This window comes from Indicator indicator, chromosome Z, assembly GCF_027791375.1.
Source record: "Indicator indicator isolate 239-I01 chromosome Z, UM_Iind_1.1, whole genome shotgun sequence".
Taxonomy (NCBI): Eukaryota; Metazoa; Chordata; class Aves; order Piciformes; family Indicatoridae; genus Indicator; species Indicator indicator.
Genome location: NC_072053.1, coordinates 5,798,554 through 5,825,856, shown reverse-complemented (window position 1 = coordinate 5,825,856; position 27,303 = coordinate 5,798,554). Strand labels below are relative to the sequence as shown.

Here is a 27,303-nt window from a genome sequence, read left to right as displayed (position 1 = left end):
GGGAAGATGAGAGCCCCCCTGTAGCATGGACTTGTAGTGTAGGGCAGAAGCTCAGGTTCTGAGCTCTCAGCTGGGTCAAAGCATAGCAGCTGGGCCATCTTACCAAATGTGGAAGCTTTTACACCACTTCTTGTCATAACAGTATAGCAAAAGGCTTCTGAGGGCAATGAGCATTCATCATTGGAATATCCCAAGTACAAAGATTCTCCTCATCATGGCTGATACGGAGTGGAGAAGAGCAGGTGGTGGCTGCAACACACAACGAACTCTGCTTAGGTGCACACCTGTCTTCCAGGGAAAGGAAAATCCTCTGATTCCTTTGTTTCTGGTCCCCAAAGCCATGGTTGCCTTTTGGGGAAGGAGTGTGATAAAGCAGCATTTGGGTAAACATGGAAAGCCTAAGCTATAAACAGTTTGTTCTAGGTTCTTGTTTAGCTGTTGATGTAACCAGTGTGTGACGCATGAGAAACACATGTGGACAAAGCATCTCAGAAGAAGGTCTGGAGCCACTCTGCTCCAGAGGGACCAGAGCTTTCACATTGTCTTACAGGCAGGTACAGCATTCACTGCCTTGGTGGTGAGGTCTGTCAGTCTTCTTTTTGTGCCTTCTTCAGAATGCTTGTGTTACTGAAGGAAGTAGTCTGCAATGGGTTGGGAGCTTGAGGCTTCCAGCACTTTCAGAAGGGTTACCTGAATGGCCTTCTAGTCTGTGCACATCTGTAGGCTCGGTGTGACCTTTCAATTTTAAACATTGTGTAATAATGAGGATCATTTATGTGTTTATCTAAGAAAACAAGTGACTGTCTATTGAAGAGCTGGTCCACTGCATTAAAAGGAATTTGATGTCTATAGCTCTTTCTTGTGCAACCTGCTCATTCACAACAACCTTATCCAGAGAATTACTAGGACATATATAGTATATCAGGGCATAGTATGGATTTTTAATTTTTAGTTTTTAAATATAGCCACTTTTGTCTTCTCCATGTACAGCATAGGGAGAGATAAAATTCTGGCTGGCTGGTTTTGGGGTTATGTATTAGAGCCTTCAGAAAAAGTTTTATGGCAGATAGGTCTTAAACTGAATGAAGCCAAAGAAGTTCCCAGTTCTTCTTCGGGACTCAGACACAAAAAGTGCAAATTCCATGAAGTTAATATTGCAAAATAAGTGATATCAGATTATATGCTCAGCTCCATGGAAGGGCTGAAACAGAGAAGGGGCGTCTTTGGCAGCATGCAGTCTGCTCTGCGGAAAGCAGATGTATTCTTCCCTCCACGCCCTGGGAATAGGTTGCAGCATGTGTTTCCCACTGCAACCAGCCAGCTCTGACCATCCACATATAGGGAATGAAATGCTCTTGGGTTTTCAGCCCTTTTGGGTGGGAATTTTTAACATGATGCTGTTATGTTAGAGATTGCCTCATTGGAAAGGCTTGGTTTGAGATGTTTTCTGTCTTTTCTGAGCTGTTCAGCCATTGCAGGATAGATGCCAATTCACACAGACTCATGTGAAGTTTGGGCTGCAGCTGTAAGCTGTGGAGAAAATTTTCCTGAGATTGAGCGTATCACCAGTAGTTTTCTGAAGATGTTTCTCTGTGTCTCTTGCTATCTTGTTCAGTATAGTTTGTGGAGGCTTCTGAATGTATTAATGTCTTAACCCATAAAGCATTATATGTAAGTATTAAAGAGCTGAAATGCTCACCTAAAAGTGTTAAAATATGTACATATAACACAAGTTTCATAGTTATAAAAGAGTTGTATATCTAGTAAACCTCTGTTTCACTTAATGCAGTTCAACTGTAATCTCTCTTGGACAGGGAAAAAATCATCAGTTCAGATGACTTGCCCTAGTAAAGAGCACAAGTAGTGTATTTTTACAGCAATATTAGGAAAATCAGGATTTTGTGATTAAAACTTTTTTTGATGGCAGTGTTTGGCAAACTATTGCTGAAAGTTATTTCTTATAGTGGTTATGTAACTGTATGGAAGAGGGACTGTTATGAATTCTTTACTGTAACTGACATTTGTGTGACTTGTAATGCTTTTGTTAGTGTAATTTTTAATTATTATTATTTAAAGATTTACAGATTCCATGTGTGTAACTAAAAGCTGGAATAAAAAGAAGATATTCTATTATGAGCATGCACTAATATAATGTATATGGTGAATGTTTCAGCTGTTAGAAAGTGGAACCCATAAAGAGAGAAGCCAGCCCAAAGGGAAATGTCTGAGTAATCAATAACCTGGAATTCATTATCAATCTGTATTAGATAGGGGTGGGCCATCACTGTTACTAATTTCCATCATAAAATATCATATGGAGCAACCTGGAAAGCTGGTGGTAATCTGACCACCTACTTGCAGATGGGAAGGATCATAGTGTGGGCATTGCCTCGTCATCAAAGTTTATTAGAAATTTGTCATGGGAGCCCCTTTCAGTACAACCCAGGTTGTTAGCTCTTGCTAAATGACAATGTAGTTTGTTATAGACATAAAACTACCTAGAGGTTGGATATGAAGTGGCAATACCATACCAGAAAAAATCAGGTTCTAATTGTATACTGCTACTACCATGTGGGAATAAATTTTAAATGGCGATTAAAATAGCAGAAGATCAGTGTATTAAGAATTAACTGCCCTGCTGAACATCTTTGCTTGTAATATCAATGACAAATATTAATGTCGCAGTACTAACCACTTACTTCTTTGTCCTTTATTTGTAGGTCAAGATGTTGTTAAGTATAAAAAGTATCTTATGGATGTATTCTACATTAGTTATAACATATGTGCTACCCAAAGGTAAGTCTGTTGTACATAGAATCATTCATCAAACTTCATTTTAACGGTCCAGTCAGGAGGGCATTTTCCAGGACTCCAGAAACAACGCAAATTCAGGAGCTGCATTTTCTGGTGTTGCCTCTGCCACCTTTTGTTGCTGCTCTGTGTAACTAATTTTGTTTCTGTGTTGTCGTCATTGCCTTACTGATGATTTATATAGAAAGCTCTTGGTGGGTGGGTGTGGTTTTGACAGGGTTGTTGCATGCATCTCTGATGTTTCCTGAAGATTTTAAGTGCCATTACTACAGTTCAAGTGCTGTAACATACAAAGTGCCATACGATATCACTGTGTAAAGCAAAATAGTTTGTCTTCTCCACATACATCTTAATCCTTTAACCTGTGATTCTGAAAACTGGGACTTGCTCGCCAGATATGTCTCACACCCTCATTTTTCCATGATCTACTAAGGAGCTCCTTGCAGTAGATGAGGTGAGGGCTTACAAGAAGGGATTATTTCAGTAGAGGCCACAGACCTTCCGTGGCACCTTCAGCCTGGTGCCGTAGAGGGAGGAAGCAAGCAGTGCTGGCATTATGGGAACAGCAACAGGTTCCTGGGACAGACCTAGCCAGGCTGCAGAAGTGATGGAATAATATCTTTCCCAAACCTCAAAGTAACACTTTTTGTTGATTTCCGCAACCCCCCCCCCCCCCCCCGCCCTGTTCTTTCCAGAAATTCCTCAAACTAATTTTAACCTTTCAGAGATTTCCCTACCTGCCTCCCCTTCCCCCCCCCCCCCATCCCCCCTAGTTTCAACACTGTTGCTAGTAGTCTTTAGGTAGTCCTCTAGGATAAATGAAAAGAAAAATGTGCTTAGTGGAAACAACTTAAAAGAATTTTTTTTTCTCCACTGTAGCAGGTTGGGAGCACTATGCTCGACTATTTCCTACCATCACTTCCTTTGTATAACTGTTTTTGTTTTTTTCCATTCTTTGTTAGACACAGAACAGGCCACAAAGATTAGATTTGTCCTCAGGGACAACAAACTCAAAGATTTGGGCTGTGTCAAGACACTAGCACTGAGCTTCCCTTTTCTTATTTATGGAGGACTGAGACTGATTTGGTTGCCAAATACTAAGATTTAGAATCATAGAATCATAGAATCAGTCAGGGTTGGAAGGGACCACAAGGATCATCCAGTTCCAACCCTCCTGCCATGGGCAGGGACACCTCACACTACATCAGGCTGGCCAGAGCCTCATCCAGCCTGGCCTTAAACACCTCCAGGGATGGGGCCTCAACCACTTCCCTGGACAACCCATTCCAGGCTCTCACCACTCTCATGGGGAAGAACTTCTTCCTCTTCTTTTTTTTTCTTACTCCAGTTTTTCACTTAGTGAAATATCTGTAAGCATAGATTATTGTGTCTTGGATCCACAGTTGACATTTAATGATCTGTTCACATGAAGCATTTGGAGAGGCAAAGTAAGCAGTTATCAGAAGAGGTCATGGACTTGCAATCTACGTCTACATGGTCGCCTTGAAGGTTTTTATTTGATAAGATGCTTATACTTCAAAGGGGCTATAAGAAAGAGAGAGAGACTTTTAACCCAACGAAAGAAGGACCAATGCCCCCTCACTGGAAGTATTCTGAATCAAGTTGGATGAGGCTTTCAGCAACCTGATACAGTGGAAAACGTTCCTGCCAAAAGCAAGGGGGTTGGAGTAGAAGATTTTTGAATGTCCCTTCCAACCTGAACCACTCTATGATTCTAAGTTAGAGCTTTAAGGCATAATAGTCTGTTTTAAGATACAGGAAAAGAAAGAGCTGCAACCAATAATTAGTCATCTTCAAAATAGAATAAATGACAGTGCATCACTCACATGAGCAGAGATCTACAGATCAATTTTACCTGGATGTCAGCATTGGGATGGAGAACATGTAAGGAGATAGAATGAGTAAGGCAATAGAATCTGACAAGTATCTAGACCTAACATTTCTATTATGACCTAATGAAAGACTCTTCATGTTTACTTAGTGCATAGTTCAATGGTCAGTCTAACAACAAATTTTTTCTAGGTTGTATAGTCCTGCTCCTTTTCCATTCCCTGGTGCTATTTTTTGCACTTTCCTTAGCACTGACACTAGTATTTATGTGGAATATATGGCCAGATGAATGAGGTAAATGAGTTGTTTGGAAGAGCATATGGCAATTCTTGCAGGTTAATTTTCCACTGGATCAAACCTTTGATTTGACTCACTGCCTTGTGCAAATGCTAGTGCTTGCAGAATTCAAAGACTGGGAGTGGGGCAGAATGTGATGCATCATTCGAGTGCTAGAACATAAGATGGTCCTGTTTGGTGTTCTCTGACTCACTTCACCTTTTATCACCTCTTACAAGGCTTCTGCTGTCTTCAGAGTAGAATTTTCAGTACTTTACGAAGTTCTGTATGAACATTCCAGTAAGGGCTTTTCAGGAATAGAGACCAGGTTCTGAGTGGTCTGTATTTACATGATTCTTTCAGAAGGACTTTGTTTTGTTGAAAAAATACTCTACATCTCTGCACTATGAAGAGTTGCACATCTTAAATTTTAACTTTAAATTCTGAATTTGAATATAAAATGGAAGCCTTGAGATTTTTCATGAAATAGAAATTCCCATGCTTGGATTCCCACAATGGATTGAGTCATTCCACAAGATTTAATTAAATGCAATTTAATAGTAGTTTAATATGATGCATTTCAGTATTTCCTTTAAAAAGCTCTCAGGCAAAATTGTTGTGAAAGTTTAACATTTTTTGTTCAAGAGTCATGTGGAAAATTTATCGAAATCAATGGTTATTTTTAAAGTGGGAATCCTGCAATCTGTGAATCATCGTGTCAAGTCATGAAATACCTGAAGCTTAATTTAGAGCACAGCAAGTTATAAGCATGCAAAATTTTGTGTGTTCACCACTAATCATTATTCCCATCTTTGTTTTCTCTTCCCACTCCCATCTTTGTGAGTGGTCACATTCATAAATATCCAACATGTATGCTTGGCATGCTTGTTAGATTTTGTGTGGGAAGAAAAGTATTTTTCCTTTGAGGGCAAATTGAGAAGGGTCTTGCATGCTTCTTTAAGTCTTTAAATTCTCACAAGATATGTGTCAGGAAGGCAGCAGGAAATATGGTCTGAGCTTCTGGGTTCATGGGAGTGCTCCTCTGTTAGGCCTTTGCTGTTTGCTCTGCTACATGTGAAGGATTAATGATAGAAGTTCACGAGCAAGGTTTATACTTCTTGTTAGTGTGACATTTACTCACATTGAGCTAGCTGGTGTTTGGATATTGTAGTTTACAAGCTGGACCTTCTGGTTATGACTAATATCAGAGTTTACCTTGCCTCTTTCAAGTGACTATTTGTCATGCCATGAGTGAGTATGTTTCATAAAAGCCATGTAATCCAGAGGATGGTAGAAATCCACTAGATTGTAGTGTTTAATGTGTTCTTTCAAAGATATATAAAAAATATTCTAGTTTAAACATCAATTTATCTGATCATGTTTTTACTCTATATGTGCATGCCTGTGATGTCTGCATATGTTCAGTTCTGCAGCTGAGATTTACAGTTGCTAGGCTTCCTGTGAATTTCTTGTAGAATATGAAAGTAGTTGGTTCTTCATCACTGTATGACTCTTCTTATTCTGCTTGTTTAGACCACCTGGTAAAGAACTTGGTGAGGGTTTTTGTTGAATCTCAGTCTATTACCTGTGCTGTCAGTGTTTCATAAAAGTTCATGTAAGTGGTGTATTCATTTCAATTTATCATTACCATCAAAAGATTTATCGTTAATGAAAAGACTTCTTTTATGATCAGTGTTAGTAGCCAGCATAAAAGAATACGTAATTTCATTGATTCTTTCTGTTGCTGTTCTGTTTTGTACCATTTACAGCAGAGAAAATTTACAAATTCTAAGAAAGAATTTTCTCAAGCAGAAGTTCTTATGTTTAAAGAAGAAAGATATCAAGCTGACTTTGCATCTGAAATAGTGGAGACTTGCAGGACCTAAGGCAGTTTTTCTGGGGGAAAAAGCCATAAAAAGCAAGCTGGAATTTTCTTTTTTTTTTCTAAGAAATGCTGTACTAGAAGTCATCATTCCCATGATAAATGGATACAAATGCATAGCTATAGCTTTATGTTTGAAGAAAATAAGACAGTAATAAATTGTTGCAAAATCCTACCCAGTAAGTCAGACCTGACAGGACTGTCTTCTGTCAGGACATTGCATGGAAGAAGTTTTCATTCTGAAGTCAGTTTCTGCTACTTATTCTGATACTAGAGATATTTAATATTTGAACAGAAGAAGACAACAAAATTGCCCAACTACTAAAGCATTCTGTCTACTGAGACTGCCCGTAATCTGACTGCACTGTGCTTGCTCTTGGCCTGATTTTTGTAGTCTCATCATCTTCTACGAATCTCCCACTGACTTTGCTGGGAATTCTGCCAAGATATGTGTTTCTGGCCAGGTGAATTGAACTTAGCTGTGTATTTATTTCTTTATTGTCTATGTATTTTCCCTAATTAAGCATTTATGAGTGATACATTAGCTTGCAGCAGGAAAAAAAATGCCTATATTTACTTCCAACCAGCTTAGTCGTTTCAAAGCTATTCTCTTGTTTAAGAGTACATGAAGTTACAAGTTTTCTAGGTCATACATGGTGAGGTGAAGATATGGTGTAAAAAACGGTTGACAAACTCCTACATTTCTCAGCTTGTGTTCCAATTTACAAGCAGTTACAAAATGCTTTCTTCATCTTTTCCCTGCCATGTCCCTTCTAAAGAATAGTCTATCACGCACAATTGATAGTGACTAAAAGAGAGAGGTGATCTCCCCTCTTTGTCATCTTCATCTCCCACCCTGTTGTCTTCGTCTTCCTCCCTCTTTGTCATCTTTGTGGCCTTCGTCTCCCCTCTTCATGGCCTTTGTCTCCCTTCTTTGTGGCAGCCTTCTCCGCTGCTCTCATCAAAACAGAGGCTCTTTTACACAGTGCTTTGTAATACTTCCTACAGCTAGACAGGCATGTTTGTAGCTCCATGATCTCCTGTTCTGGGATGTAGCCCAATCTAGGATAGACCTAATTTTCATACCGTGGTGATATGTTGTTTGCCAAGGGTTTTAGTCTGCTGATTTGAAGACACAAATTTTAAAGAGAAGGTATTTCCTCAGGGTTCAGTGCTGATATTCCAGATCACTCAAAACCTGAAACACTGTTCTCAAAACTTTATTAAAATTCTGTCACTCAGAATTGTTATAACTAGATCATTTTTCATTTCAGAAGTTTCTGTAATGTATGTAGATGACAAGAGATCATAATAAACACTAAATATTCTTAGACTGATTTTAATCTCCCACCTGTGCAATTTGGCAGTATTTCCATCACAACTGATAGGACTGGAAGTTCATTGTTCCTTTATCTCTACCTCACGCTGACTTGGTGAAGTTTCAACAAATTAAAGGTGATATTAAAGGCAGTGATATTTTCATGCATTACATCTTCAGGATAAAAGTAGTCCTTTCTAGTTTTTAGCAACCAATTAATTCTAGGTGAGTTGAGTTTTCATTTCCTATGAAGAAAAAAAAAATGGGTTCCCACCCCCCCAAAAGAAGTGTGTATGCATATGAAGCTTTGGAGATAATCTTTAGACTTCAGTAACTCAGAATCATAGAATCAGTCAGGGTTGGAAGGGACCACAAGGATCATCCAGTTCCAACCCCCCTGCCACAGGCAGGGACACCTCACACTACATCAGGCTGGCCAGAGCCTCATCCAGCCTGGCTGCAAACACCTCCAGGGATGGGGCCTCAACCACTTCCCTGGACAACCCATTCCAGGCTCTCACCACTCTCATGGGGAAGAACTTCTTCCTCATGTGCAGTCTGAATCTCCCCACTTCCAGCTTCATTCCATTCCCCCCAGTCCTATCACTACCTGATAGCCTAAAAGGTCCCTCCCCAGCTTTCTTGGAGCCCCCTTCAGATCCTGGAAGGCCACAATAAGGTCACCTTGGAGCCTTCTTTTCTCCAGGCTGAACAGCCCCAACTCTTTCAGTCTGTCCTCATAGGAGAGGTGCTCCAGCCCTCTGATCATCCTGGTGGCCCTTCTCTGGACACCTTCCAGCCAGTCCATATCCTTCTTGTCATAGGGGCTCCAGAAGTGGACTTCTAAAGACTTGCCTTCATGCCTTGTGAGTTCTCCACTTGGACCTTGTTTTGTCTTTCCCTGTTTTACAAATAGATTCTTGCTAGGTTTGGGCCCGACGTGTGTGAAGTGATTAGTTTGTCTGACTATTAAAAGTGAATTGTACCATCACATTTACTTGTAAACGGACTTGAAATCTCCCTATGTACCTGGATCATGGAATGAGCATTTTGTTGATGAATGTGCTCAGACAGCGCTGATCTATGTGAATTTTTCACTTGAGCTTTGGCTGCAATGCAGCTGTTTTGGCACAAGACTTACTCAGTTATTACTGTACTCTATCCATCCTAATCAGTTTTGATACAATAATTTTGAGTGTATCTACGTTGCATTCTCAAGAATTTCTAGTTAGGTAGGCATGGATGGAAAGGATCTGAGGGCTTGTATTCACACTTCTGTGTCTTCTTTGGTCAATCTGTTTTTTTGATTCTTTAAGTGAACCTTTTTAGATGATGCTATTAATGCTTTATGCTGTATAAATAAATCTCTCTGTTAAAAATAATCAAGGAACATTTTTTCTTCCATTCTTCAGCCCCCGCAATATACTCTTTATAAGGAGATAATATTTTTTTATATTAGTTAAATAGCTAGGTAATTTTCAGGGGCTCCTCTCTCCTGTTTCATGTACCACACTTGGTGGCTAGTATTTGAAGTTCCTGTATTTCTAAACTTCATGAATCATGGCTCACTCCTCATTAATGATCTCCATCCAGAAGATTAACGTTAGAATGCAGGACAGTGAAAGAGATAAGATAGATACTGTTGTGCGTCAGCTTTTAATCTTCATTTAGTCATTATGTATGGTGAAATAACATCACACAAAAAATAAATCTAACCAAAATTCTCTTTTCAGACAGTTGCTGTGTGTAGGTTGGATGAACAGTAGTCAGCTTTCCCCTCAGGACATTGTCAGATGGAAGCATTTCACTGTAAAGCGTTTGCAGCTGGAGATGTCATAAAGAATGATAAAGGTCCTATCATGTCTAGTCTGAGCCAAGAAGGGACTTTCTGTGTGCTTTACTTCCTTTTTTTTTCCATTAACATCCTGAGATACTTTATTTCTTCAATGTGCTAAATCCCTGAGGCTACAAGGAAATAATTTTAAAAGAATGATGATTTGGGAAAATCTCACTGGAAAGCTTTTGTTTCAGCATGTATGCAATAAAAAGAGTTAACCCTTGAGAGAATAATGGAGTAAGTGATGTCATGTATCCAAAATCATGGGCTATGCTTTACTTTAGGGAAGAGGCAAATCAATATGCTACCTTGGAGTAAGGTGATATGTAAACATCAGTATCTCCCCTGCATGCATGCTTTTGGCCACCATCTTTCACTCAGAGTGGTCTTCTTCCTAAGAGGTAAAAAACCACAGCTCTTACAGCATTAATCTGTCATAGAATGTTTCAAAACATTTTCCAAAGAAAGTCTAATACTTGGTGACTATAACAAATGGAGAAAATAATTCAAAGAACAGTGAATTAGATTTGTCCAAAGAGAAAAGCGCTCCACCGTGAGCCTAAGATACTGATGCAAACTCTTTTTGTAGTTTAAACTAATCAGTCCTGTGACAAACCTACTCAGGTTCATGAATTTCAGATCTTGCACATCTGTGAATTGTTAAATAACAAGGGAATATGTCTGTTTCTGATTTTGCTGTTCCACTAATGTTATCTCCCCTTCCTCTCCCATTGTCTCCCCTTTTTCTAGTTAAAGCAGAAAAAAAAACCCTGGTAAAGGGATCTCTGTCTGGAACTTCAGTGCTGCCATGCTTTTTCTCAACCACACCCACTATAAGCTCCAGCTATGCAGCTGAGTACCTTCGAATCAAATGGTCAAAGGTTGAACTGGATAAAAGCGGAAAAGATGGAAAAGAAACAACAGTCCTGGTGGCCCAAAATGGCAACATCAAAATAGGTCAAAGCTACAAAGACAGAGTGTCTGTTCCAAATAATTCGGAGGAGACCGGTGATGCTTCGCTGACTTTCTCTAAGCTGCGTGCAAGTGATGCAGGAGTGTATCGCTGTGATGTCATGTATGGAGTTGAAGACACACAAAACATTGTGTCATTGGCTGTTGAGGGTAAGGATTTGTCTATTTCACTTGTAGTCAATGATTCCAGTTAAAAGAGGGAAGATTAGTGCATAACTAGAGACCATTTAAAGGAGCCTGTTTAGCGATCTGTCATTCTTTAACTGTTAATTGTTCCCTTTTTCTGTGTCTTTTATTTCTTTTATTTATTCTTATGAATCTTTTCCAGTGTGCAGCTCTTTCATTTCTTACTTAAACCTTTGAGGAGGTTTAAACCTTGAGGAGGTATTTTTCTAATTGTGGAAGAAATGATGTTTTCTTATTCCCAAAGTAGTTTATATCTTTCCCAAAGGGTTTATAACCTTTGAAATATAAGCCTTTTTTTTTTTTTTTTGAGGAGATAACTCTGAAGTTTCCTCAAGCCAGTCCTTCAGAAATATGATACATATTGTCAGTGTCCTTGCAAGAAGGCAGACTTGGCAGGCAGAGATAGTTTCTTTTTAATTATTTGTGTAGGATAAAAAGGAGCAACTGCCTTGCTACTGGAGTTGTGGTTAGCTTATCTTCCCACTTATGTACAAAACTGTCATGCCAACAACATTCTCAGACACTTTTTCTGAGATAGGAACATCAAGCACAAAGGGAGAATTTCTTCTGTCTCAGTAATAAAGGTTGGGGAAATAGGAAGAAACCTGTCTGGCAGTCGCTGCAGGAAAACAAGTAGGAAGGCGGCTGCTGATCCATGTGGAAGATCCAGGGCTAAGAGTTTGCTTGCCATTACTATAAGGAAGTAAGCTTCATAACTTTGAGGGGAAGAAGTGATTTTCTCTCTCTATTTAGTAAGAGAGACAGAGGCCTGCTGGAGAGAATCCTGCTGAGAGCCACAAGGATGATTAGGGGACTTGAGCATCTCCCCTGTGAAGAGAGACTGAGATCCCAGGGGCTGTTTAGCCTTGAGAAGAGAAGACTGAGAGGGGATCTGATCAATGTCTATAAATATGTGAGGGGTGGGTGTCAAGTGGAGGGGGCCAGGCTCTTTTTAGTGGTTCAGTGATAAGACAAGGAGCAAAGGGTTCAAACTAGAGCATAGAAGATTTCACCTCAACATGAGGAGAAACTTCTTTACAGTCAGGGTGACAGAGCACTGGAACAGGCTGCCCAGGGGGGTTGTGGAGTCTCCTTCTCTGGAGACTTTCAAAACCCACCTGGATGCATTCCTGTGAGAACTATCCTAAGTGATCCTGCTCTGGCAGGGGGGGTTGGACCTGATGATCTCTTGAGATCCCTTCCAACCTCTGATATACTGTGATACTGTGAAGCGTGCATGTAAACAGAGAGAAGAAAAAGCATGTAAGTGGCAAAAGGAACCACAGGATATCTGTATTTTTTTTCTCCGAAGAGCCTGCTTGTACAGCATGGTAAGTACAGCATAGAGACTGCCCTAGAGCCCAGTGCTGTACAGCCCTGTCAGTTTGGCACTAAGCCTGAGCTAATAAACTGTGCTGAGAAGCAGGACATATTATCCCAGGCTCTGTGCCATGTAAATGCAAAATTTGGACCCAAATTACTCTCTGCACTTAAAACAGCATGGTGCTGTGCGGATGTACCAGCTCATGTGAGCCTTAACGTGGAGTCTGCCTTACACTCCTTTGCACTTAGCTATTTTTGAAAGTTCAGTGTTTACTCAAATGACTGAATCACAAAACAAGCATTAATATCTGCTGCTGGAAATTACATCTGTGGCTAAGATTTTTGTTTTGTTTTGTTTATTTGTTTTGTTTGTGAGCTTAATACTATAATGTTCTTTCAATACTTAACCTAACTTGAACAGTCTAGGCATTGATCCAACAATGGATTTTGGAGGTGTGGTCTTGATCTGGGAATACAATAAATCAGTGTAGCCATTAATGTCTATATAATATCATAAACTCTTTAGTCCTAATGGCAAAAGCCATTCCTGTTTTGAAAATTACTTTTCAGGAATTAGTGTACCTGACATTCCTTATTCCTTTTCAAGTGCTCCCTTGACTACATATTTATATCCAGAAGCAGCAGATGTTTATCATGATAAAATAATTGATATTTTATGGCAGTGCTTCAGCTTCTGTAGTTCGTGCTCCTGGAAAACACTGCAATGAGGTGAACTGATCAGATACTTCTTTCTAATTGAAAGAAAATTTCCTACATTCTTTTTCCTTTCTAAAACTGTTCTTCTCCATGATTTCAGGAGGAGAAAAAGCCAAATCTTGCTCTAACTGGAAATTAGTTTTGTTAGATTGCTGTTTGTGTACCCCATTCTCCATTTTCTACATTAAGTAAATGAATGCCATTTATGAAACTCCTCAGGATTACCCGTGAATGTTGCTGCTCACATATTCTACCCTCATTTCAGTTAGGCTTTATGTCTGGTTTGGGGTTTTTTTGTTTGTTTTTTTTATTTCAACGTTAATTTAAAAAGCAAAACAACCGTTTGTCCCAGATTTAATTTATTTCCATTATGTTGGTTACTCTTTGAATCTGTACCCCAGAATGCTCACAAGCAGAGGGATGTATACTTTCTGCATTCTTTGCTACCTGCTATTAGTGTGGTGTGAGATGATCTTTCCATCTTGACATTGGTGGCTTCAGAGCTACAGCTGGTGTAGTTCAGCACCATGCTTTGGTCAGCTCTCCTGTGTGGAGCTGGGGCTTCCAGGGAAACCAATGAAGTTATTAGGTAAAGTTATCACCAACTTTGCTCTTCTACACATTTTATACTTATCACAAGTGAAATACAAAAGACATTTGTGTAGCACTCTCGCTGAAGACTGAGCAGGCATGTGTTGCTTTAGCTTTTCTGTGGATTAAAAGTATGCAGAAAAAGTGGGAACTCTGGCTTGGGTAGTACTTGCTTGATCATGTGGCTTAATGTTAAAGGGAAGCAAAATAATTTTAGTAAAACCAGGAAGCTGTTGTAAAGTTCCCTGTGTGGGGTGACTTAGGTGTGGGATGAAATGTAGCTAATGCTTTAGAAAGCAACATTCATCTGCTTCTTGAACTGCCAACACTGTTATATGTGTTAAGTCTAGTTAAGTCCAGTTTAGTCCAGTTTAATAAATTAAGTAGGTAAAAGCTTATCTGCATCATTCTGCTGAAGTAGGTGAAAATGCTCTTTTGTTGTTATGATAACTTTATGGGTTTGTACACTTCTTTCCTTTGGGTATCTTTAAACCAATGCAGGACTTGAGTTGTAGGTATTTTCCGGATTTCCATTTGTTTTATGGACATCCCAGCATTTGAAACTTTCAAGCAAAAAGAACATTACAACATCAATGAAGGTGTGTAGCTAAGGTTAGACAGATGTGCTGTTCATTTCTCAAATGAACCTTTGCAAGTAAGATATTAGATAACTGGGAGAGCTATCTTGAATTAGGAAAAAAAAAGAAATAGTGTAATTTATCTTTGTATCTTTTCATTTAGCTTTGTTAGGAACATAAAAAAGATACTGAACCTATTGTGCATTAAGTGAAAGTATTTTACCAGTGGTGGAATTTATTTTGAATGAAAAATTTCATTTCTGAAAAAGACCATTTTTTTCTCTGTACCATATAGTATTTCCAAATTTAAGCTATACAAGCTGAACAGTTGGTATTAGCCATTGAAATTAAACAATAACATTTCTAATATTTATCTTTTTTTGCTTGACTCTCAAGACAAAGACTCCTCAAAAGATGTGTGTAACTATTGTACATCCACTTTTTTTGGCTGTGTAGCTACCACAACAGAAAAATTTCATAATCTGCATGTAAATATTCAGTTAATATGCTATTTTTAGATGCCAAATAAAATTCTGAAGTTCAGAAAAGTCAGATTCATATGTTACTAACAACAATATAAATACTAGCTGTACCAAAAAGTGAGATGTGAAGATAAAACTGCATTTTTTTACCACTTCAAACCTATATTTCAGTGCTTTGACTCAAAATGCTTTGTCATCAAATTCTACTTTGCCATAAAGTTATTTAGATTAAGTTCTGAATAGAAGATTTTGTTTCTAACATAATCAAGTGTTGCCTAACTTTATTCCTTGCAAATGAGGCCATATCCATCTGTATCATTTCAGATAAGAGATCTGTCTGTCTCCATGGCCTGTTCTAAAAAGAGCACGAGTAGCTGATGCCAAAGGGCAAGCATAACCATTTTTCCTACATATTCCTACTACCATGGTCAGAGACTTGTCAACCATGGGCATCCTGAGGCAGAGGAGAGGGTTTTATGTTAGACAATCCTGCACAGATTTTTTAAATTTACCTTTTTGTTTCATTTATTTTTGAGCATATATAAAATTTTACTGTTCAGTGGGAGTCCTGGTTGTGATACCACTTGACCACAAATGGTGAAATTAGTTGTTATTCATGAGGAAGATACATATGTTTAGGCAGTCACTTTGCCTTTGTTTTTGTGTCATGTGTTTCTACTACATCTGTTTTTGACATTCTAAAGAATGGCAGGATCTTGGAAACTGCCATATAATATAAATTGTTATAGACACAACCTACACTAACTTCTTGGGTATCAATAGCTGCTTATCATAGAATGGGCTAGGCTGGAAGAGCCCTTAGAGATCAAGCAGTGCTGTAGCTCTGTCACAGAAGGTCATCAGATTAGTCAGGCCTGATTTGCCCTTAGTGAAGGCACATTGGCTGTCACAAATCACCTCATTATTTTTCATGTGCTTTAGTACAGCTACCAGAAGGATCTGTTCCACCATTTGACCTGACACAGAGGTGAGGCTGACTGGTCTGTAATTCCCTGGGTTCTTTTTGCTCCCCTTTCTAAAAATGGGGCTCATGTTTCCCCTTTTCCAATCTGTGAGAACCTCACCAGACTGCCATGACTTATCAAATATGATGGTTAGTGGCCCAGCAACTTCAGCTGCCAATTCTTTCAAAGCATTGGATGCACCTTGTCAGGTCCCATGGACTTGTTGCACCTTCAGGTTCTCTGAGTGTTCCCAGAACTAATCTGCTCCTACCCTGGGAGGTTCTTCATTCTTCCAGATCCAACCAATGCCCTCTGTGACTTAAGTGAAGTGGTTCAAGTGGTTACCAGTGAAGACTAAAGCAAAAAATTCATTGAGTACTTCAGCCTTCTCCATGTCCTCAGTAACCAGGTCACCTGTGTCCCTCTGGAGAAGCCCCACACTCTTTTCTTTTTTTTTTTTCTCTCACATAACTATAGATAATTTTCTGTTATTTTTAATGCCACTGGCCAGACTTGACTCCTTCAGGGCCTAAGCATTTCTAACCTGGCTTCTGATTTCACTTTTTCTTAGATTCTTTTCACTACAAACTCAGAGACATAACCTGGACACCCTGGCTTAAAGTGGTATCTTGTGGCTGCTGAGCAATGCTTCATTATGTGTCTTGTTTTCTTGTGACAGGGGTGAAATAATTTGAACTCTGTTTAAAGTGTGCACTGTAAAGCGTAGTATGGGGTTGTTCAGCCTGGAGAAGAGAAGACTCCATGTCTATGGACAGGATGTCCCAGCTCAATGAAGAGGAGTTGGACTGATGAGCTTTGAAGGTCCCTTCCAACGCAAACTGTCCTATGATTCTGTGATTCTATGATTCTCTGAACTGCTTTGTTTTCAGTAGGGAATATAGCAGTGTTTGTGTTCATGTCACTAACCAGGGTGGCTCAGTTGTATGTACAGTCTTGGGGATCTGATGTGAGGAAGTTATAGAATCATAGGATTGTTTTGTTTGGAAATGCCCTCACTGAGCCCAAATGTCAAGCTGACACCAGCATGGCCATTAAACCGTGTCCTGAAGTGCCATGTGTACACGTTTCTTAAACACCTGCAGGATGGTGACTTCATCACCTTACTGGGCAACATACTCCAATGCCTGACCACTCTTTCAGTAAAGATTTTTTTCCTGATATCCAATCTAAGCCTTCTCTGGCACAACTTGAGGCCATTTCCTCTCATTCTTTCACTGGTACTAGGGAGAAGAGACTAACTCCCACCTCACTACAACCTCCTTTCAGGTAGTTGTAGAGAGCACTGAGGTCTGTCCAGAGTTCATACAAATGTATGACTAGGAGGGTATGTTGGGTCACTTAATCTAGTTCCTTTGTTATTGCAAATAACCACATTACATGCTGTGCAACATGCCTTTATTAATCCCAAAACTAAGCAAGAGCATCCATTCACATGGATTATCAGGTGCCTCGTGTATTTCACCCTTAGGATCAGTGTGGATAGATTTAACTATACCCTGTATGAGATTATTTTTATTTTACGGATAGTGAAAGCGTAAGAGAGAAGTGAAACAAATTTAGCCTATCTAGGAAATTTGGGGTCAGACATGCTTCTTCTGCAGAGCTGTCCTTGAGGCAGGGGACAGTGTCAGTGCCAAAAATCTGCAGGCTTCTTGCAGAGGGGTACCACTAGGTACCTCCTTTCTTGTAACTGATTGTGAGAAATGCTTTCCTTACACTCTAGGTGCTGCTATAATTAACATCAGCCTCTCAGAGATATTTTAAGTTCAAAATGGATCTAACAGTATTACAGTATGACATGCTTCAACTTCTTACCACAAGAGAAATGTGCAGAACAAGTCGGACACATTTTGTTTTTCTTACCATGTGTTTTCTTCTTTGCCTTCTCTGCATGCCCCCCCTGAAATTTCCTCTTTGTCTCAGGAGCAGCTCTCCTTTGTTCACTCTTGTCAAGTCATCCTGTACAGTATTTTGACTTTTTGTTCTGATTATTCTTGATGTTATTAAACCCACAAGCCAAACTGTCTCAAGCTTGGAGTCCTTGAGCTCACAGTCTTTGAATACTTCAATCTTATTTTGTCTTCACTCTTAGTCAGTGTCTGCCACAGTTACCTGTAAGTGTCAGGTCCCAGAAGCCTTTAGATACTTGAGAGATCGTTTTCTCTCTCAGTAGCTCACACTGAGTGGTCAATTCCTTCCCACTTTAAACTTCTTTTGGACACTGGTGGGTTTTCACTGTATTCTGTAGAGACATTTGGGATAAGGTAGATAGAGGATGACAATCAGCAAGTAATACTTTCTGAGGATCATCCCCAAGTGTTTGCTTGCCTGCTAATAGTTTACCAAACACAAGTCAGAGACTTGACTTGGATGCTATCTGAAATAAGTCTGAAATAAGGAAACCTGAAGTCAGGGTGGCATTTATTTAATCTTTGACAATTAAGGTCTTGTGCCTAGTCTGAGCTAAACATGCAGGCTCATGCTACTTTCAGCTCCTCTCTGATGAGTTTTGAGTGAGATGATGTCTCTTGTTGGTCATTCATTGGAAAGGTTTAGGTTACTAGTTTAGAAGAGACTTCTAACCATCAAGTAAAGCAGACCTTGGCAAGTTGAATCCCAGAAAGGATTTCATAAAACTATTTCTGTACCTGTGTCCATATTTACTCCCTCTCCCTGGTTATTGCAAATCCCACATGTATAAAATAGTTTTGAAATAGCCTGACAAAAGCTGACCTAGAAGTGCAATGTGAAAGAACACTTCATTCTGAAACATACCCAAATATTTAATGAAATTCTCAGGTGTTCTCAGAAAGAAAATTTCTAAACAAACTGCTCATGTGAGCTGATGTTTTTGTTATATTTCTTGGAGAAGATTGGATTTTAAGGGATCAAAGTGTTTTTGTTTTGTTGTTGTTTGTTTTTGTTTTTTTTTTTTTTTAACCACTAAAGAGAATTCTAGGCTTAAAGTACTGATCTTGTTAATGGAAAGAAGCAGCAATTAGGGAAGCAGAGTAGGTGTTAAATCACACTTTCATTTTATGCAAGCCCTTCTTTCTTGCAGGCATTATAATGATAATAAACGGGAGTTGTTTCCAATGTGGGAACCCTGCCACTCAATTGTGCTGTTAGTCCTAAGAGGTTGTGTGTTGACAACCTAATTGATTTATTCTCTCTTTAGCCAGAATTCCCCCTCATTATCTCTTAAGTATGGCATTTGAAGAGATGCATTTATTTAATCTTTTAGACTCATCTGTCTGGAAACCTTACTGTCCCCTGATGTTTAATTTCCATGCCTTTTTTCCTAACTAAATTAACACGGGCTACTGCATTTTTCAGCCTGTGCTTTAGTCTCCTGCATCATGAATCGTAAGGAATCTCCAACTTCTGTAGCTGGGAAGGGGAGAACTCAAAGGGTGAGGGTCATCAAAAGAAAGAGAGAAATTTATTTCTGGGGAAGAAAGACCTGGGTTCTACATAGATTGCACATGAAGAATGAAGGAGCAAATGTTCTGATCAAGCTGCTGTGACCCTCATATAGGGACCGGGCAGCCAATGGGCAGGCTGGTGAGATCTCTGTATCAGGCTGGATGGTGGGTCTTCAGTGGAAGAGCTCAGAACCCAGGCAGCTCATAACATGCCTTTACATGCAAGATGGTAGGGCAGAGGCCAGCACTAATGGTTCAACTGGTTTTAGGATGTCGTTAATCTCCCAGTATGATGTCAGTTCTGAGAGGCTGAGTATTTAAGTATCGGTGCCTTGGCCTCACTGAACAGTTGTGTAACCCTGCTGTGGAGAGAGAACAGAGTGAGGCAAGTGATCCCATTGTGTATTTGAAGATTAATGGAAACCTACTAAAAAAGTCCTCCCCCTGAGAAAAGTACAGGTAAAGCTTATCAACAATTGCTTTCCTTATCTGGATTAACTTGGTCAGAAGAGCTTGTGAAAACCTGCACAAAACTGCTTTGCTTGTGAGGATGGATGCAGAGATTTTGCTTAGAGGAACAACATGTGAGTTAGTGCAAGAAGTCCCTGGGGACCAGGAGGTGCTGGAGCTGGCATAGCAGAGGGGTTGGTAAATGCTTTCTTTCCCCATGATGAGAAGTTCCCTGGGGCATTTGGCAGGTGGGCGCCTGCTGATGGGAGTCTGTTCTGGGATTGCCAAAGCCTGAGATAGGGGTCAGAATAGAGGTGCAAAAACCTCGAATGAGGAATACAAATGAATTATTCATGCTGGATACTGAAACTGCTGCCTATTCCTTCCTTTCATATGGTGCACAGTCCTGTAACCTCTATTTTGGCATGTATTTGTAATGTAAATTTTCTTCTTCATTAAACGCAAGGAGGATCACCGGACTGTGTGGTAGCTTTGGCAGTGGGTGGAGGGTTATTACAGAGGTCTGTACCATGGTGGCTCAAGTTTGAAGATAGAAATTCACAGGATAAGAACCACTGCCATAATTTTCTTTTTTCTCTAGATATTTTTTGCTGTGTGATGCAGCTTCTGAAATTCAGGTTTTATGTGACTCTGAGGGTGTATGTTGCAGCTGTGTGAGCTCACTTAGTGAAAATGAGCTGTGATTTACTAGCCATACCAGGGCCCTTCCCCTGCAGTTCCATGAGGTTTTGCTGCATGATACTCTGGCAAATAACAAAGCAAAGCTGCAACCCAAAGGTGTGAAACTGCAGAAGAAGGCTCTTACCTGTGGAAGACCAAGTTTATTATTAGTGAAATATTTTCTAGTTTCCTTTTCTGGTCTAAACCAGAGATGAATGATTAAAATATATTCTCTCTTGCTCAGACAGAAGTGAATTTCTGGATGGTACAAATTACTTCCTTGTGAGTATTCTTCCTTGCAGATGTTGCTACTCCTTCCCGTAATTACACTGACTTTGTTTGCCAGATGTTCAGTGACATTATACTGCTGTAGTCTGTTTTCCAGTTGCTTTATTTCTTCCTGAGTCAACTCCTTTCTTGCCTTTGCTTTCAGAAAGGAAATAGACAAAGGGAAAAACATCCTTTACAAATGTTTTAAAGTGCAAAAACTCGGACAATGGATTTTGCCCCTCTCTCTCTGTCTGACTGAAACAATGAAAGTCCTACACTTTAATCTTCTTAGCCCCAGGAGGTCTTCTAATTATTGCAGCTGTTGCACAGGCTTATACATACTGAATTCTTTTTCCCATTCATCTTGAAGGCTCTTTTATGTCCATTAGCTCCTCACTGGAAATGGAAGAGTCTTTAAGAATAGGTGAAGTTTATCTTTTGGATCAGAGTGAGGAGAATAAAGCATTCTCCAAGTTCCTTTCCAGGATTTACAAATGACCAAAGACACTTCTTAGCACTGCAAAAGTTACTTTAAACTGTCAGTGACATTAACTCTTTAGTCCTGCCTTGTTTAGGTATCACAGGCATCCCAAACTGGAGATAGGAAGGGCAGTGGTTATTTCCATCATGGAAAGTGAGAGGTGAGAGCTGGTTGTGGAGAATGCACTCACATATTTAAACTGCAGGAAGCTTTAAGAAATGCAAGTTCAGAGAAGTATGTTGCCATCTCCTCCTAAGTTAATGAATCTTCTTGTGGGTGTACTGAGAAGCCCAGTTGAAGTCATACAGCACCAGCTCAGCAGTCTTGCAAATACACACCAAAAACTACCCGTGAGTAGTTTTCAGATAGTTTATTCTGTTTTAATTTCAGAAACCTTCTTAGAGAATCATGACAAGAAGAAAAATACATGTTTTCTATGTATTTGCTATATCCAGACCTTTGTTAAGTGGCAAAATTTTACTGGATTTGTCTGCAAGAGAAAAAATATTTTTAAATATACTGTAATCTCTTGAATCAACATTTTACTAAGTTATCCATCTTTCTGTTTACTAATAAATTAGCAGATTTCTCCCATCTTTCAACAATGCTTTAATAACAAAGACTTGTTAAATTTACCATTGCTACAATACCACCATTTCCCTAAACTGTGATACAGTATGTTATTTCCTCATCATGAAATACTCAAATAAAATCATCAAGAGAAAAGGATCATTTTATGGGTTATTTGTCTTGTTTTGTAGCCATTCTCTGTAGTGGATGTTTCATGGTGTTGCAGTACTTCTGAAGACTTTAGAGTGCAATGACTGAGGTTGAATGTCTTGTTTCACAGATCTTCATGAGACATTCTCTTCCTGCTAAATTATAAAAGATGCTGTCAGTAGAGAGGAAGTGATTTTGCAAGGCGGAATATCTATTTTCTGACATTTCAGAGTCACTGCCCTTTATGGCTTGTTTTAGGTGTGCTTGTGCTGTTGTTGCCAAATTCACTAGAAATTATGTGTATATAGAAAGCAGAATGTGGCTTCTAAACAGATCCTGTCTTAACCAAAACCATCTTAACTGTAGGCTTCTCTCTCCAAATGTCTCATGTGCTCAAGTAACTTTTGACATTGTTGAGATTCTTTCCAGAACCAGAAAGGCCCCAAATAAGAGCAAACTTTGTTTTGTCTATATCATTTGCAGTGTGTGCAGGAAAACATGGTTCAAAAAATTGACTGACTGCCGTATATTTATAAATATTATATTTATAGTAAACCTTGATGCATAGGAACAGACAACAGAGCCACCACTGATTAACAAATCTCCATCAAGAGCACAGTTATTTTGATGTTCCCATCAGTCACGTCTCACTGCAACTAGTAGACCTCAAGTGCTCAGGGGATCCCCATTCACTGTGTGCAGTTACTGCAGCTGGCTGCTTCAGAAAGTCTGTTTTTAAGCCCGCATTTTCCAAGGACTGGATGTGTTTAGTCTTGTCTTGCCACACGCTTTGGCTGGAAACTGGACCTGTCTTCTAGGCTGATAAGCTAACATGTCAGGTAGCATAGTAGTGTAAGCAACCTTGTCTGCACTGCAAGTTCCATAAGGAAGTGGAAGAATCCAGGTAGCTATGTGATACCATTGATACATGTTAGCATTCATTGTCCCTTTTTATCACAATCTTCTCTAACAGCAATATAAATGCATATATGGTTTAATTACTTCCTTCTGTGTGTACGAGTATAATTTCACCAGCTATTAATAAAGTAAGGTGCTATATAACTACTGGTAGCAGCCACTAGAGGGGGGGGGAACATCATTTAGATGATAACATATCTCTCAGTCTTCTACTAGTTTTATTGTACCCATCAGTTTTTAGCATTGTAACAATACCTAGGTGAAGTTATTGCGTGATGATGATTGCAGAATTGATGCACTTTAACGTGTCTACTAATGTAAGTATTTTTTTGTGTTTTCAGGTGTTGTGTTTCATTATCGTGCAGCAACCAGCAGGTATACTCTGAATTTTACACAAGCTCAGCAGACTTGTCTGGACAATGGTGCTGTCATAGCAAGTCCAGAACAACTGAAAGCAGCCTATGAAGATGGATTTGAGCAATGTGATGCCGGCTGGCTGTCTGACCAGACTGTTAGGTGAGACTTTTAAATCTCCTGACATCATTTCTCAAAATAAATATGCTTAGCCTGTACAGACTTAAACTGCTGACTTACTGTAATAATAAATAAAATATGAGAATGCTGTGTTTCAGGTATCCAATTAGACATCCAAGAATTGGCTGCTTTGGAGATAAAATGGGAAAGAAAGGAGTCAGAACATATGGGCGCCGTTTTCCTAATGAAACTTATGATGTGTACTGCTATGTGGAGCACATGGAAGGTAAGATAGGTCCATATTTACTCTGCGCTGAAAAGTGTAAAAATGTCTGGAGATTCTAATGTGAAAAGACAAAGAAATAAGAAATTCTGTGTGTAATAAGTTTTGGCTGTTTTGAACCTGAAGAGAATTGCACAACGAAGTGAACTTATAGTTTGTGGTCTAGCTGGCCTTAATTAAAGGCAAATGTAGAGCCTACAAAGAGGCAGTCAGGTTTAAAACTGCTATAGTTAGTGCAGGAGATCTCACTAAAGCTCCTCTTGAAGAATCTTACTTTTTATTCAATGTCTTAAGAGGATTGTCAAAGAAACACACTTAATGTTTGAGAAACTAGATATAAAGATGGATATAGTACACGTGCTAACTGTATTATAATTCATGAAGTATGTAATTAAGTTTTATATGTCCATCACATAAAATCAGACAGATATTTCGTTACAACACAATTTTAATTTTTTTTTTAAGAGGGACATCTCAGCACCAAAAAGAAACTAACAAGCAAAAAAATTCCAGTGGGAAAATTCTTTGCAGTTCCACAGTGGAAGTGTAGTCTTTGTAAAAGCTGCTAATTAAACATCTGTAAAATAGCAGAGTGATTATAATTCTGCCACATGGTGGCTGTGAACCATGGGTCATATTGTCAGCCTCACAGTACCTTGAGATCCATGGCTAGGCTCTGCATTGGTTTTTATTCAGTGAAGAGTTTGATCATAAAAAAGAAAAATATGGTAAATTCTTCTGTGATCAGGCAGCTCTAGCATGCACATATCTCCATATTACAGGTGTGATGTTGTAATAGTTTCTTACTTTTTTGAAAGTAAATTTAGTTATTTCCCTTCAGGAGGCCTATAGACATGTTCCGGGTACCTTGTGCTTAGACATTACTGTGACTAGTTAAAAATTTGTACTTAAAATATAAATGCAGAAATAGATTTTCCTGTTCTGTAGCCTACTTATTTTTGGGTTTGGACTGGTTATGCACATGGGAACTTCATTCTGGTAGAGAAATACTTTGCAACCAGAGCACATTTTCCATTTACTACAGTAGTCTGAGAGTGCCACACTGCCCCTGTCTTGATAGCCAGCAGAACAATAGAATAACCATGGCTGTGACCAAGCTTGCCTTTCTATATGTGGATACATTTGTAACACACAATTACAGAATTTAAGGTAATCTATCTTCATGTATATAACAGAAATGCATTAAATTGTGCATTTTACTTCTGCTGACTTATAAAGACTTTAATCACTGAAATCAGTAAGTGTTTTTTTTCTCTCTTTTAACAGCTGAGGATGTACCCTGTATGATATTAGTGTCATAGAGTTTTGGGAGAGTTATAAAATGTACCAGTACAAGCCTTGCAAAGACTCAAAAAAATGTATAAATCTGGGAACTCTGGAAGTTAACTGAAAGGATTTTGTTAGTGCTCAGTGTTCTTAATTTTACTTATATTACATCTATATCTATCTTTGAGCAGCATATAAGAACAACTGGAATTCATGATTGATCTTCCCACTTCTTGATGGGATTCAATTCTGAATCATCACTGCACCAAGGCTTTGAAATTCAATTTGAGTATTTTCTGGCTTACAAAAAGAAATTTTAAGTGATCTATATTATTCCTAGATAAAAATAAATTCCTTGTTTCCTCCTCTTGTAAGACCAGAGAAGTGTAACTAATATGGAAATGCTTATCCTGGATGCCTGTCAGCCAGCAATTTCTCAGGGTCAGATATTCTCACTGGGCTTGAAAAAATGGAAATTATAAAAGTCAAGACTGAAGCCTGTTTCACTGGGGCTGATGCTCTACGCTCAGCAGAACCTGGAACTAGGCCACGAGGTTCACATAGGCTGCAGCAACTGTGAAATCTTCTTTGGTGAAGATGCACATGAACAGGTTTTCAGTATTTCATAATATTAATGGATTCTTCTTTGTTACAATATTTCATTTACCAAGACTTATGAGCTGGCTTTCCTCTCTGGATAGTTACAACTTTCGCCCTATCACTGTGGGTGACGACCTGGTTAAACATATGCACCTCATTGTGGCCTATCAGCTGGGTCTTGATAATATGATCTGCTTGGAAATGTAGTCTTCAGCTTTTAAGAACTATAAGCTAGTATAGAATATTGAGGAGATTTGGTCTATTGACACAGGTAGCAATAAGCACCTTCATTTTATCCTCTCCCTTGCACAGTAGGTTCCTGTGAAAAACTCACTAAAACAAATGCACAGTTTCAGCCTTTATTTGAAAGGCTCCATAGCCTGGGTCATGGCTTAAAAACCTACAAGGGCTTGTAGGTCTTACTTGAAGACCATGATTGACCACTTCACTCCTGAGATCCATTGCAACTCTTCAAGACTGTCACAAAGCCAGCTGCAAGACAACAGAATGCTCATAACGATGACTACAGGTTCATAATGAAACTCTGCAGGAGACAAAAATATTTGTGAGTTTCATTACTGTTCTTCCCAAAGGCAAAATGTGTTTGAGCCTTTATCTAAATGGTTCTCAGAATAAACATTCTACACTCTTTTCTCCCAAGTAAAGCAAAAAGTATTCCATTTTAGGCTGACATATTTTGTACACTTTGATATTTTCTTTATTTCTTGGAAAAGCATGTGAGACAAAACAGTTGCATGTTCTGCTATGTTAACATATAAAGGCATTGGCTGGTGGGGAACGCCGCTTGCTGCCAGGAACTGGAAGGGTGGAGAGATGTGGCACTGCCTCTCCCCCGTTTTGTACTGCATGATCGTGGGGCATCCGGTGCTAAATCATTCGTAGATGACCTGATTCTGGGTCAGGGTTTCGTGCACAGCAGAGCAGCTCCCTCGCTGTGATCTGTTGAGAATCAGCCCTCAAGTTTTATTTATTTATTTTTTTTTTTAATGACAACAAGCTGGGGGCAAGTGTTGATCCATTAGAGGGTAGAAGGGCTCTGCAGAGGAACCTTGACAGGCTGGACAGATGGGCAGAGTCCAACAGGATGGCATTCAACAAGTCCAAGTGCTGGGTGCTGCACTTTGGCCACAACAACCCCATGCAGAGCTACAGGCTGGGATCAGAGTGGCTGGAGAGCAGCCAAGCAGAAAGGGACCTGGGGGTACTGGTTGACAGCCGCCTGAACATGAGCCAGCAGTGTGCCCAGGTGGCCAAGAAGGCCAATGGCATCCTGGCCTGCATCAGGAATAGTGTGGCCAGCAGGAACAGGGAAGTCATTCTGCCCTGTACTCAGCACTGGTTAGGCTGCACCTTGAGTACTGTGTCCAGTTCTGGGCCCCTCAATTTAAGAAGGACATTGAGGTACTTGAATGTGTCCAGAGAAGGGCAACGAGGCTGGGGAGAGGCCTCAAACACAAATCCTACGAGGAGAGGCTGAAGGAGCTGGGATTGTTTAGTCTGGAGAGAAGGAGGCTCGGGGGTCACCTCATTGCTGTTTACAACTACCAGGAGGGGTTTGGTCTCTTCTCCCAAGCAGCCAGCACCAGAACAAGAGGACACAGTCTCAAGCTGCGCCAGGGGAGGTTTAGGCTCAAGGTGAGGAGAAAGTTCTTCACGGAGAGAGTTGTTAGACATTGGAATGTGCTGCCCAGGGAGGTGGTGGAGTCACCATCCCTGGAGGTGTTCAAGAGGGGATTGGGCATGGCACTTGGTGACATGGTTTAGTAGTCATGAGGTCTTGGGTGACTTGATGATCCTTGAGGTCTTTTCCAACCTTATTGATTCGGTGATTCTGTGATTCTTTACTGTGGTAGTAAGCTAGATCTGAGAAGAGAGAAGTATTT

At 39.6% G+C, this 27,303-nt stretch overlaps 1 protein-coding gene across 1 annotated transcript in view; it reads left to right on the top strand.

The window, feature by feature from the left end:
- Positions 1-2,726: 2,726 nt before the first annotated feature.
- Positions 2,727-27,303, top strand: part of VCAN (versican) — a 105,307-nt gene continuing 80,730 nt past the window's right edge. Inside the window, exons 1-4 of the mRNA XM_054397725.1 lie at positions 2,727-2,796; positions 10,726-11,097; positions 23,097-23,271; positions 23,388-23,515. Of these exons, the coding sequence (XP_054253700.1) occupies positions 2,727-2,796; positions 10,726-11,097; positions 23,097-23,271; positions 23,388-23,515 (745 nt within the window). The remainder of the gene's footprint in view (positions 2,797-10,725; positions 11,098-23,096; positions 23,272-23,387; positions 23,516-27,303) is intronic.